Source organism: Fukomys damarensis, unplaced genomic scaffold, assembly GCF_012274545.1.
Source record: "Fukomys damarensis isolate Sample0158 unplaced genomic scaffold, DMR_v1.0_HiC HiC_scaffold_17, whole genome shotgun sequence".
Classification (NCBI taxonomy): Eukaryota; Metazoa; Chordata; class Mammalia; order Rodentia; family Bathyergidae; genus Fukomys; species Fukomys damarensis.
In genome coordinates, this window is record NW_022900929.1 from 692,353 (window position 1) to 706,821 (window position 14,469).

The 14,469-nt window shown below is 39.9% G+C and overlaps 1 protein-coding gene and 1 long non-coding RNA gene across 2 annotated transcripts in view; one reads left to right on the forward strand and one right to left on the reverse strand.

The window, feature by feature from the left end:
• Znf394 (zinc finger protein 394) overlaps positions 1–7,611 on the forward strand; it is a 14,388-nt gene extending 6,777 nt beyond the window's left edge. Inside the window, exon 3 of the mRNA XM_010642713.2 lies at positions 6,543–7,611. Coding sequence (XP_010641015.1) covers positions 6,543–7,603 — 1,061 coding nt within the window. The 3' untranslated portion in view covers positions 7,604–7,611. The remainder of the gene's footprint in view (positions 1–6,542) is intronic.
• The window catches only part of LOC117286511, a 57,054-nt gene that overhangs the window by 2,230 nt on the left and 40,355 nt on the right, over positions 1–14,469 (reverse strand). The gene's annotated exons all lie outside the window — the stretch shown is intronic.

The window sequence follows — 14,469 nt, forward strand, 5'->3', positions numbered from 1 at the left end:
AAAAAAAAAAAAAAAAAAAAAAAAAATCCACAAACATAATATAAAAGACTCCCATGACATCTAGAAGCATTTGTTTTATGAAAGAAATTTAAATATGATTATGTGCACACCAAAGTGCAGACAATACCTACGCTGGACAATACCAAGAAACAACATACTGCAATAGGTGAAAGAGACAAAGCATTGTTGAGTTAGGCTGGGAATAGAATTTGGGTAAGAGTCACTCTGACACAGGCTGTGTGTTTTCTTATATAAGCCATAAGCCAATTGCTCTTCTTCTGTTTCTGTTTTCTGTTTTTGTTTTATTTTGTTTTGATACTGGGGATTGAATTTAGGACCTGGATCTTGCCAGACAGATGCTGAAGCCAACTGTTAACTTGGAGTTAACTCTTTACAGCCAGCACTGCTTACAGCCTGCTTTTGGCATAATCAGTGGGGTAGTCCTCCAGTTTCTATGTCTTCATCTGAGAAGTGTCTGTTCATTTCAGATGCCCATTTTTGGGGTTGGGCCTTTAAATTGGGGGCGAGGGAATCTGATTTTTTGAGTTCTTTATATATTCTAGATTTGAGTCCTTTGTCTGAGGAACAGCTGGTAAAAATTTTTTCCCACTGTGTGAGTCTGCCCTTATCTGAGACCCTGGTTGTTGATTCTTTGTGCTATTTCCTGTGTAATTGGGGTTTTGTTCAGAATGTCTTTGCCTGCATCAGTGTCTTCAAGAGTTCTGCCAATTCTGTCTTCCACCAGATTTAGTGTTTCTGTTTTAATATTTAGATCTTTGATCCATTTTGTTTTTAATTTAGTGCATGGTGAAATATATGGGTCTGGTTTTCATCTTTGGTATGTGTAAAGCCAATTTTTCCAACACCATTTATTTAAAAGGCTGTCTTTCTTCCAGTGAAGGTGTTTGGCTCCTTTATCAAAGATAAGGTGGCTGAGTGTGTTTGGAGTTGTTTCTGTATCTTATGTGCTCCATTGATCCTCTAGTCTGGTTTTTTTGGTGGGTACATGCTGTTTTTTTAATCACAGTAGCTTTGTGATATAATTTCAAGTCAGGGACTGTGATGCCCCCTGCCTTGCCTTTGTTGCCTAGAATTGCCTTTGCTCTTCTAGGTCTCTTCTCATTCCAAATAAATTTTAGGTTTGTTTTCCCTAATAGTGTGAGATATGCTATTGGTATTTTGATCAGGATTGCATTAAATTAGAATAGCAATTCTGGAAGTATGGCCATTTTTACTATATTGGTTCTTCCTATCCAAGAACAAGGGGTATCTTTTCATTTTCTTTTTAAAAAATTAATTTTATTGGTACAAAACTTACAAACATAATATAAAAAGACTCCTATGACATCTAGAAGCATTTGTTTTTATGAAAGAAATTTTATTGGTACATTTAAGGTATATAATATGACGTTCAACATTGGAAATTTGTACCATTTCCCTGCCCTCCCTTCAACCCCTCCACTTCTCCCTATCTACAAAAACTTTATTTCCAATTATTCTTTTTCTCATATTATCTTTTCATTTTCTGATATCTGCTTCAATTTCCTTTTTAAGAATACCGTAAAATAAAGCACACATGTTTAAATACCAAATAGTTTCTCTGGTGTGAATAATCTGCAATAATAGTGTGAATAATCTGCAATAATACAGAAGATCCTAATAAGATTACTGACATTGAGAAATGGGAAGAAAGGAGCTAAAGGTGTAGGGAAGGCGGGATGGGTAGGGGAAGGGTAATAAGGGAAAAGAAAAAAATGTGAGATAATGAAAAGATGAAAGTAAAATGTTTATAGATGGGGAGGGGAGGAGGGGGTGAAGGGAGGGCAGGGACAAGGGGAAAAAATAAGAACCAAGACCTGTCATGTAGAGGTATAAGATCCCAACAATGAATGTAACTGTACTGTATCCCTAAAATGTACCAATAAACTCAGTTAAAGCTGGGGGGAAAAAAAGTACCGTAGTTTTGTCTTTTGTTTTGTTTTTGTTTGTTTTGTAGTTTTCAACAATGTAGAGGTCTTTTACTTCCTTTGTTAGATTGATCCCCATGTACTTTATTTCTTTGGATGCTATTGTGACAGGTGTTATTTCCCTAATTTCTCTCTTGGTGAGTTTGTTATTTATGTAGAGGAATGCTATTGATTTTTGAGTGTTGTCTTTGTATCTAGCTACGCTACTCAATTTCATAATTAAATTTAGAAATCTTTTGGTGAAATTTTTTGGGTCTTCTATGAAGAGTATCATGTCATGTGCAAATAAGAATTTAACTTCTTCCTTTCCTATCCTTTTTCCTTTTATTTCTTTCTCGTCTAATTGCTCTGGCTAATCTTTCTAGAATTATATTGAATAAGAGTGGTGATATTAGGGCTGGGGATATAGCTCAGCAGCGTCATGCCTGTGTGGCAAGCTCAAGATCCTGAGTTCGATCCTGAGGACCAAAGGATGGGGGGAAAAGTGGTGATAGTGGACATCCTTGTCTTGTTTCTGATTTTAGAGTGAAAGCTTTCAGTTTTTGTCCATTTAGCATTATGCTAGTTGTTGGTTTGTCATAGATGGTGTTTATCAAATTGAGATAAACACCATCTATTCCAATTTCCTGTAGGGTTTTTTTTTTATCAAAAATGGGTATTGGACATTGTCAGATGCTTTTTGTATATGTATTGAGATGATCATATGGGTTTTGTCCTTGCCTCTGTTAATGTGGTGTATTACATTTTTAAATTTGCTTATGTTGAACCATCCTAGCATCCCTGGGATGTATCCTATGTGGTCATGGTGTATACTTTTCTTAATGATTTGCTGCATTCCATTTGCCAGTATTGTATATATTTATCACATACATTTATCAAGTCTTAATATCTGGCTATATTGGCTTGATTTTTTTATTTTCCTAAGAAATAATATATGGTAGCCATAGGTGAAGCTTGGTATTCTCTCCCTAAAGTTGTTCCCCCTTGCTCATTCTGAGACATAACCTATTGGTGATATTTATGCTGGTATGAACCTAAATGTGGTATTTATGCATATTTTTATACATTTTACATTTTTCCACATAAACATATACCTATAATTTATATATCATTACTATATGGTTCTTTTTATTCAGCATTACATTTTTGAGATTTATGCATGGTGATACATGAAGCTGTCTATTAGAACCTAGGTATTTCATTGTGTGGAAACTCCAAAATCAGCCAGGCATGGAAGTTTATGCATGTAATTCCAGTCCTCCAGAAGACTCAATAAGAATATCACAAGTTTCGTTCTAGCCTGAACAACTTAGCAATTTATAAAGACCCTATCTCAAAAATATAAAAAGGGGTGGAGATGTAGCCCAGTTTGAAGGCCCTAGTTTTTAATTCCCAGTGCTGCCCAGAAAAATCTTCCAAACTTGATTTATCCATTCTCTTGATAAACAGTGTCTAATTTTTCACCATTATAGTATGATACTAGTGTTCTTGTGTACACTCTCTCTCCCTGTATTCATATATGGGAGTTCCTGAAAAGACTCCACAATATGTAGAGGTAGATGCCCATCTTGTGGCCAAAGAGCTTATCATCAATTTCTGTGTCTAAAAGCCATATAGGAGAGTTTTTCTTGTTCTGCATTCTTGTTCACATTTAGCATTATTTCCTAGCAGCTTCACATCTTTGCACTGTAGCCTTGAGTGTTTCTTTTCACATGTTGGGCCAAGTCACTGCTCTCATTAGAATTCACAGTGGCACCTATTTCATATGTATTTTATACAAAGAAGCTGTTGATCTGTAATGCCTGACTGACACACCAGTGATTCACCGCTGCGCACACCCATTTCCTGCTCTCCCTTCTGCCCCCTTTCCCCTCTGCTCAAGTCAAACTGCTTTGCTACATTGGTCTCCTTATCTTTATACTACTTGCATTGTATAGTCCTTTGTCTGGAATAGCCTTCCACTGGATCTCTACCTTCTTCACTGGATCTTCTACAGGATCTCTACAGGCTCTGACTTGCTTCAGGAATTTGATCAGATCACTCTTTTTCAAAATGTGGCCTGACCTTACTTAATACTGCAATTTGCCTACATAGTTCCACCTCCACACTTCTGATGCTTCACTGTGTTTAGATTTGTCCATGCAGTACAAGGGGCAGTAGACTACATTGCCAGACATTAGCCCGGTATTCCTGGACTTCCCAAATGTATATAACTATGAGTTAAATGAGCCTCTATTCTTTATAAAGTACCTTCTTGGGCATATTGTTACAGCAAAGAAACCAAACTAAGATAAATGGCTAAATATTCCAGCTTAGAAATGATTTTGAAGCTAGGCTTGTTGATACACACCCTTGATACTAGCCCTCTAGGAGGCTAAGGCAGAAGGATCCCAACTCCCAGTCAACCCTAAGCAACTTAGTGACTTAGATTCTGTCTCTGAAATAAAGAGCTGGGGATGTAAAGGCCTAGGGTTCAAGCCCCAGTATTATAAAGGGAAAAAAATAGTTTTGAAGGCTGGCTGCAGTGGCACATGGCTGTAATGCCTTACTTGTGAAGCTGAGGAAGCCTAGGCAATTTAGCAAGACCTTGTCTCAAAAAAACAAAACAAACGAAAAAGGGCTGGGGCTATACATAGCCTGGTGGTAGAGTACTTGCCTATCATGAGCAGGGCCTTGGGTTCCATCCCCAAAACAACTAATGATTATGATACTGATGAGATGCTTTTTGAGGAGAGTGAGTTTTCTAGCTCTTTTACCATGTTGCTGTTGAAAAACCCTGAAACCATTGTGGTATTTTATCCTTGGTGTATGTGCTGTATATATTTTACATTTTCTGTATCCTAAGATACTGTGACGTTTTAACAATCTCTGACCAGGGAGAGACTGGGCTTCCCAAGACTGCCTGTTCTTAGAAACAGTGAAGAATTCACCTAGGAGCAAAGCAAGCCTTTGCTGTTCAGATTAAATTTTGGACTGTCTTCCTATTTGGCCCAAGCTTTTTTGGAGGCAGCAGTTCTTATGCCTCAGGCATCCCATGTCCAGGCATCAGGCAACAAAGGATCACCCTTGTGGTGTAGACACCTGCTGAATTATTCACACTAGTTTTTGCTTGTTCAGCCTACTCCATTGTGTTTTTCTTATCTGTTTTGCCCAGTAAATATCATGGGGAGCTGGGCGTGGTGTGCACACCTGTAATCCTAGCACTTTGGGAGACTGAGGCAGGAGGATTGCATATTCAAATCCAGCCTACACATCTAGTCCCAGCCTGGGCAATTTAGAGACTCAGAGAGCCCCCTATCCCAAAATAAATAATTTAAAAACTACTGGGATATATTTCAGTGCAAAGGCCTTACATTTAATCTTCAGTGTCCTGGGGTTTTTCTGCCTCCTGGCAACTCCATTGCTTTCCTCTGTGGCCTTGCAGAGCAGCATGGTATGCCTCCCATCTTAACAACTTGTAAGTTCAGGAAACTTTTTCCCTGAGCCTGTCCTATCACATAAAGAACATAGGACAGTACATGACCTGTCTGTTCTGTGTGGAGGCTTTTAGTTAGGGTCTTTTCTTAACTCCTGGTAAAATGAAATTTAGCAGTGAGTGTAGCTCAATGTGGGTTTTTTAAATTCACTGTTCTGAATAGTTGGGCCCTTACAATATAAAGCACATGTCTCTGAATTGTTAGAAGAACTATTTCATCTTACTGTTTTATCTAACTCATCTACTTTTATGTCAACTGTTCCTTTTCTGTTGAAATTTCTTTTAGTTGGCTATATCCCATTTCCTATTTTTTTTTCTTGCTTTCTGAAACATTTTCTTAGCTTAATTTTCCAGCCCTTCTGCTGAAATAGTTCAGCTATCATGTATGCTTTCGTGAGTTTTTTTCTTATTCTTTGTTTTGTTTTCGCTATTTAGACAGGGTCTTGCTATGTAGTTCAGACTGGCCTCCAACTCACTGTGTATCGGAGCCTAACCTCAAACTCTTGGCAGTCCTTCTGCCTCAACCTCCCAGTTGCAGAGATTGCAGGCATGTGCCACCATGACCAGATTTCTTATTCTTTAAACAGTTTTATAGCTTCTCGTTCTGCCTGAAGGATGTGAGTGTTGAGAGCTAATCATTTGGGACCCCAGCAGAAGAAAGTGCATCGAAGACCCTGTCTTCAGACATTAAAGGCACCAGTGATGTTATTATACTCCTCATGTGAATAGAGAAATCATAAAGGATATACTCAGGACCTTGTGCTTGCGAGATAAGCACAGCACCACTGAGCTAAACCCCTGGCCATACTGCCTTTCTTGACAACCCTTTCAATGTACCTTTCACTATAGTGACTTACCACAACAGTGGACTGGACCCAGGGAGGAAGAGGTGGTTGGTGGGTGTCAGCACAAGAATAAAAGGAAAGATATGTGGGTTTGCATGGGTAAGTATGAGCACATCTGACAGATTAATTAAAATAATTTCACTTAAAGAATTTAAGGACAGTACTTAAAAGGGAACTTGGGAACTCTGTCAGAAGTTGCTTATTTCACTCTTGTACAGGGATAAAATGGCAGCAGTTTGTATTTTTATGTTTCAGGTTTGGAAACAAGAGCTGAGAACAAGGAGTTGATTCCAAAGCAAAAAATTTTAGAAGCAAAGCCCCAGCCATGGCTACAAGAAGTATCCCAAGGAAAGGGGCCCCTGTTTTCTGAGTGTGACAATACTCATGAGCACAGAGTAGAAAAGCAGCCAACAAACTTCATGTCACTGAAACTCAAAAGTTCTCCTGAAGAGCAAGGACTCAGCAGAATTTCAAATCTCAGTGTGAATGGTTCCACGGAAAGAGTCTCTAAAAATAATGAATTTGGGAACAGGGCCAGAAGTTCCAGCTTTATCTTTGGTCAGCACAACCAGAGTGTGTCTAGGCCCATTGATGGTAAAGAACATGGGAACAAACATAAACAAAGTTTAGATAAGGTGAAATGTCACATAGTAAAACCTCACAACTCTGTTGACTTTGGAGACAGTGTCCCTTGCTCTGGCCTTTTTGAGACCCAGAGGCAGTTCTGTGAAGAAAAACCTTATAAATGTGATAACTGTGAGAAGAGTTTCAAACAGCGCTCAGATCTCTTTAAACATCACAGGGTCCACACTGGTGAGAAACCCTATGAATGCCAAGATTGTGGGAAAAGCTTCAGTCAGAGTGCTGCCCTCATTAAACACCAGAGGACCCACACAGGTGAGAAGCCATATGCATGCCTGCAGTGCGGGGAATGCTTCAGACAGAGCTCCCATCTAAATCGGCATCAGAGAACCCATGCTGGAGAGAAATACTGTAAATGTGGGGAGACCTCACATTCCAGCCTCTTTAAGCGTCAGAGACTCCATAATGGGGAGCGACGCTATAAATGTGAGGAGTGTGAGAAGAGCTTCAAACAGAGCTCGGACCTCTTTAAGCATCAGAGAATCCACACTGGGGAAAAGCCTTATGGATGTTCTTTCTGTGGGAAAAGCTTCAGTCAGAGTGCAACCCTCATTAAACACCGGAGAACTCACACTGGAGAAAAACCTTATAAATGTCTGGAATGTGGGAGATGCTTTAGACAGAGCACACACCTTATCCGTCACCAAAGAATCCATCGAAATAAAGGCCCGTGATTTTGATATACTTTTGTGCAACCTGTGTTTTGTTTGCTTTGTTTTTGGTTTCCTTGTCCAGAAATTTCATTCTTTGGCATTCAAGTATTCCATTCACACGTGGGTTGTATTTTCTTGGGCATCCCACATGATAGGATTGGTCTGACTTGAGTTTCAGTGTATATAGAGTATTTCAGTGAAGGAAGAATGAATAAGTAAGAGAGTCCAAAAGATGAGGTGGTTACTTGTAGGATGCAAGGGCTGATATGTGGCCAAATTCCCACCCCTGTCATTGTCACCCTTCCTGCCTTTGGACCAGTCATGCCCCTTTGTTATTTCCCAAGAATTTATTTTGGTCATTTAGAAATATCATTGATGGTGGAAAGGATTTCAACTATTTCTTAATCTCCAAAACACCAGGTAAATTTCAGCACATATAAGAAGCAATATTTTTTACTTTTTAAGAAAATTAACTTGAAGGGCCTCTCTTTTATTCCCATTCCCAGTTGTTTTATAATTTGATTTCATCTAAAAAGAAAATCACAATATTTAGTTGCTGTCACTACCTTTTCCCACAGCCTGTTGAATAGGTTTCATTATTTGATAACTTGGTTTCTGAAAAGGCATCAGTAAATCATTCACTAAGTTGTGTATATATGGATTCTTGTGACTCCAAAAGCCTAAAGCTTTTATTTTTATTTTTTTTCCTGTGAGACTTCTTACTGTGAGGGATATAAGGGGATGCTTCTGCCGGGTTTCCTTGACATCTTCTAAATGGGATCTCACTGAGTACAGAAGTTCTGTGGTTCTTGGTATTGGTCAGCTTTCCCACTCAGGAAAAAATGTTTGAAATACACAACTTAAGAAATGTTTTATTTGGGATCATGATTTCATAGGTTTCAGTTCATGGTCGGATGGCTCAAAAGCAGAAACATGGTGGAAAGGCATGGCAAAGCTGAAAGCATGCCAGAGAGAGAGATATATCCTCCAAAGGCATATCCCCAGAGACCCCTCTCCTCCAACTGGGCCCCACTTCCTAAAAGCACATTCAGCAGTAAATAACTGGATTCATCCACTGATGCGTATAATGCTCTGTGATGCAGACACCTCTCTACTCTCCAGGAATTTCTTTTGTTTTGTTTTGTTTTTTTTGAGACAGGGTCTCACTGTGTAGTTGAGTCTGACCTGGAACTCACTATGTAGCCCAGGCTGGTCTTGAACTCCCAGCGATCCTCCTGCCTCAGCCTCCCAGTGTTGGGATTACAGGTGTACGCCACCACGCCCAGCTCTCCAGGAATTTCTTTTGTTTTGTTTTGTTTTTTTTGAGACAGGGTCTCACTGTGTAGTTGAGTCTGACCTGGAACTCACTATGTAGCCCAGGCTGGTCTTGAACTCCCAGCGATCCTCCTGCCTCAGCCTCCCAGTGTTGGGATTACAGGTGTACGCCACCACGCCCAGCTCTCCAGGAATTTGTTAATCCACTCAAGTGGACAGTTAAGATTAACTTGCACAAGTAGAGTTCACTAACGGTGATACTCTGTTCATAGAATCCGTCCACATTCATTCCACCATTTGATTTCCAAGCAGCCCTCTGAGTTAAGTAGGAACCTATGCCATCACCATTTACAAAGGAAGAGAGAGGCTTACACTGGACACTTGAAGAAATCAAGTGATGAGTTTGTACAGTCAGTGTTAGTTTCCCCCTTTACCTGAGTGTGTAGCTCCCACCCCACAAATCACTCTGTGTGCCTTTATCTTCTGATTCCTACTCTAGCTGGAGCCTCTGCAGTGGTGGGCAGTGGTTTCCAGTGGTAGCAGAGGGTCAGTGGGTGCCTACACCCACACTATGACAAGGAGCACCATCTGTGAACTTTCAGACTTGATCATTCCTTAACATCCCAGGACTTTTTACATGCCTGTGACCCAATAAAGGAAGGAATGGGGTTAGCTTTATTGTCCCTGTTGGGTTTAATTTTAGGCACACAAGGAGAACTTCTCTGAATTTTTTTTTAGGCACAACTATTTTCTGAAGAACCTCAGGTTATGGCCAAAATCTACCTAATAATCTTTCCCATTCTACATACCAACAAGTATTGCATCCAAATTCATTTATTCATTTATTTATTTATTTATTTTGTTTTTTTGAGACAGGGTCTCACTATGTAGTTGAGACTGACCTGGAACTCACTATGTTCAGGCTGGTCTCGAACTCAGAGCAATCCTCCTGCCTCAGCCTCCCATGTGCTGGGATTACAGGCATGCACCACCATGCCCAGCTCCAAATTCTTTTAGAACCTTAATTGTTTAATTAATTGTGGTGGGTTTTTTTTTGGTTGGTTGGGTTTTGTGTGTGTGTGTTTTTTGGATTTTTTTGGTTTTTTTGGTTTTTTGGTTTTTTGAGACAGGGTCTCACTCTGTAATTGAGACTGACCTGGAACTCACTATGTAGCCCAGGCTGGTCTCAAACTCACAGAGATCCTCCTGCCTCAGCCTCCCAAGTGCTGGGATTACAGGCGTGTACCACCACGCCCTGGCCAATTGTTGCTTTCTTAATAAGGTTAATATAACTACCTTGTCACTGTGTAGAGGACAAGAAACATTACTTTAAGATGAGATTTTTAGTTCAGTCACCAAGAGGACTCAGAGTGCTGCTAACATCAGCATAGGAGAGCTTCAAAGAAACAGTAGCAAGCTGAGGCCTCTGCAGTTACTTGGTTTTTGTTTTTTTGTTTTGTTTGGTACCAGGGATCAAACTTGGGTCCTTGTGCTTGCAAGGGAGGCTGAGGCAGAACCACTGAGCCAAATCCCTGGCCCTGCAGTTATTTATTTGTACCTCATGGACATGAAAACAAAGTAGAAGGAAAGCATTTGCAACATATTGTTTCGTTTTATCCAGGAGTGGGGGCACATTGCCAACCTGAACTTCATAGCAGGACTGAATCTCAGAAAAAAGTCAGGACATAGGGCTGAATAGGATGGTTATGTGCTACATGTTGACCAGTTTAATCTTATGGGGCAGAGGGGACGCAATGGCCAAAGCAAACATCTTTGAGTACAAACTGCTTTTACTTCTGCTGACTTGTCCTGCAGATTATGCTCTGAACTAACCATTCCAGGAGTCCTGAACTATTGTCCAGAAAGTCTCTTCCTTTTTCGCATTCACTTCAAATGCTCCTTTGACCTCAGACTCCACAGCATATTATTGGGTATTTGGGAAAATAACAGAAAAAACATTTACTCATAATCCTGTCAACCCTAATCTACCAGTTGGCACTGTGGGATATGATTTTATTCTAGGTAAATTTTTATATAGTAAAAATCATAGTTTATATCTTTAACATTATAAAGATTTTTACTCAGTTCTCATGATCATTATACTTAATGGCTGTATTATTTTCCATCAAATGTTAACAGTTGGACATTTTTCCTTTTATTAGATAGGTCAAGCTTGGCGGGGGGCGGTACCAGGGATCAAACCCAGGACCTTGTGCTTGCAAGGCAGGCACAGTGCCACTGAGCTAAATCCCTGGCCCCAAAGCATTTCTGATTTGCAATCATTTTAGCAGTGTTTAATTTTAATACAAATATGGCCAAAAATACTTCATGAGTCTTGTCAAGAAGGCATGCTTTTTCTAGTCTAGTAGAATATTCTCCACCATGAAAGCCAGGCTCCTTCAACGAGGGATAAACACCTGCACTGAACCTGTAGTTTTAGTCTCTCTAGGAACACAGAACAATCAATGGTCCATCCCTCAGGCCAAATAGCAAAGCCCAAACATGAGCTTTTCTTTCACAATACCTTGTCTGGGGGATTAATTTGGAGCTCTTGTTTTGCCAAGTGTTAAACACCAACATTTATCAACCTTGGCATTACCAATCTGATCTCTTGGTCTAGGTTTTTGAAGGTGGTAGGCATATCCTTGCACTCTGGGCCTTCTTGGAATGGAGATAACTTCCTCCCAATCCAGGTAAGATTCCCTAAATATATGGGGTGCCACTTGATTTTGGAGGGGCAACAAAACTCCACCCACATTAGGGTCTCAGCTGGGTCCAAGAAAGTGACCTACAATTAATAGGAGAAAAGCATACCAAATATACATAATGCAATGTGTGTGTGTGTGTGTGTGTGTGTGTGTATTACTAGGGATTGAACCAGGGCCTTCACATTGAACTACATCCCCCGCCCATTTTTGAGACACGGTCTTGTTAAATTGCTAAATTGTCCAGGCCAGGTTCAAACTTGTGATCTTCCTGCACTGACAATCCCAGAGCGCTGGGATTATAAGTGTGCCAGTCATGCCTAGCTACGTAATGGAACATTTACACGGCATAATACCTTCATAAGGAAATGAAGAAACAAAGAAGCAATATAGGTGGAGACTTTAAAAATGGTTATTTTGGCACGGTCTGAATCCTGTCTCAAGTGTCCACCCTTAATATTTTTCACGTGGGAATTTTATCTTTCAATAAAGAGCAAAAAGGTCAGTGTGGTGGGGGGCTATTTAAAAAACCTTTCGCAACCTCAATGTGTCAGAGTAGTATAACTTTTAATTCCCTCACTTTGTTATTCTCACTGGAATTTTCAAATTCCTTTTACCTTCACTACTTATAATTTAAAAACAAAAGTTTTTTGAGACAGGGTCTTGCTAAGTAGGGCAGGTTGACCTTGAATTTGTGGTGATTCTCCTGCCTCAGCTTCCTCAGTTCTGGGATTACAGGCATGCACCACCATGCCTGGCTGAAGTTTTTGTTTTTTGTCTTTTTGTACTGGGGATCTAACTCAGGACCTTGCATTCATGTGGCAGGTGGCACAGTGCCACTGAGCTAAATCTCTGGCCCTCTGGCTGAAATTTTAAAATTTTATTTATTTGGATTTTTGAGACACGGCTTTGCTACATAGTTCAGGCAGGACTTGAACTCACTATCCCCAGGCGGCCTCAAACTCACAGAGATCCTCCTGCCTCAACCTCCTTGAATGCTGGGATTTTAAAAAATTATATAGGCTGGCTAAGAAGTCATAGGATTGGTCAGGGCAATGAAAATAAATCAAGAAACCAGGAATGAGCCCTATGAGGGCTGAATTAGCAATTTTTAATACAGCTCTAGGTCAGTGTTGAGGATATCAAAATACAGTAAAACTATGGATTGTAAGTAACTTGTTCTGCACGTGTTCTGCAAGATGAGCAAGAAACTCGAGTGATATCTTGCAACATTAGTACATGACACTGAATGTGACATGATCACCACTGAGCCAGTGGTTCTCTTCCCTCCGTCCCTTCTCTGCCCCCCTACCCCCCGACTCAGATTCTGAGTGATCATCTCCCAACAGCAAGAGGTTATGGAGATCGGCTCTGCAGAAGTGAAAGAGAAAAAAACAGAGGAATCCTTCTCTCCAAATGAGAATAAGATGTGTAAAATGTAGGAAACTGCAAAATTTTATAGAAAAGCACTACCTAAATAAGGCTGTAGCAGTGTAAGCAATTAATCTAACAACAGTGCAATATTACATTTCTGCAAAATCAAGGCAAAAGCATCATTAGATAGTTCCTCATTAAAGTTGCATGAAAAGAAAAAGATTCCATTGAGCCAATAGATAGCCGTGATTCCATTAGTGATAGTCTAAGTTGCCCTCACACCAGCCATGAAGGTTTTCAAAGGTAAGTGCAGGTTATTTTTCTTTATATTTTCTTTATTATTTTGTATTATAGTATTGTAATTTTTATCTGAGTATTTTTGGGTTGTGGAACAAGTCACCTGACTTTCCATTACATTCTATAGGGAAATTCACTTTCGATACACAAGTGCTTTCGATTACAAGCATGTTTCTGGAACAAATGATGCTCACAAATCCAAGGGTTTACTGTAATTGAAGTAGATATTTTTTGTATGGCTGAGCGCTAGGGAGAAAAGTAGTCAGCTCAACTCATTTAACTTGTCAGAATGTGCCTAGAGTAACTAGAAAGAAAAAGGATGTGGCTCTTGGAAGATTCATGGACACTCTTATTTTAAAACAGGATTTCACTATGTAGTTCTGGTTGGTCTTGAACTCACTATGTTGCCTAGGCTGGCTTTAAACTCACAGAGACCCTCCTGCCTCAGCATCCTGATTGCTAGGATTACAAGCATGTGCCACTATGCTCGGCTCATGGACACTTTTTGAGTACAAGTAGTTTATTTGTTATGGAGGTATTGAGATATTGGTAGAGGGGCATGGAAGGGAGAGAGAAAACAAGACAGTATGTATGTATGGTACATGACTATATGATTCCATGGAAACTGGAAACAGTGTAAATAAAACATGCTCCATTGACAGTGCACCCAAGGGGAGAGGGCAAATCTGGTACTTACAAGTTCCTATCCATGACTACTTGATCTTGCTACCATGCAGGTTATGAGATACAGGCACTGCATGGCAGGTGAAGCACACCAAAGGGCACAGGGGGGGCATAATGGTACCTGTGACAAACACCAGCCAGCTTAGAATTTAGTATTCTAGTAACATGCTAATCTCAATTTATGCACAAACATTACCAATTCCTAATACCTCACTAGTTACTAGTGAGTCACTCCTTTTGTTTTGTTTTTGAGACAGGGTCTCTCTACGTAGTCTAGGCTACCCTGAACTGTAGCCCAGGCTGGCATGCACCACCATGTCTGGTGTTTATTTTTTCTTTCTTTCTTTTTTTTTAATGCCTATCCATAAGCAGAAAAGGCATACTTAAATCCAGACCACCAAATGGGCCTTGGCCTGTGTCCACGGGGCAAAGCTTTTTCCTTTCTTCTGCTTAACTAGACTGGAAGGAATGAGGGTATAGGAGGTTCAAGAAAGAGTAGACACACAACCTATTACACTATTGTCTTTTTTTTTTTTTTTTTTTTTTTTTTTT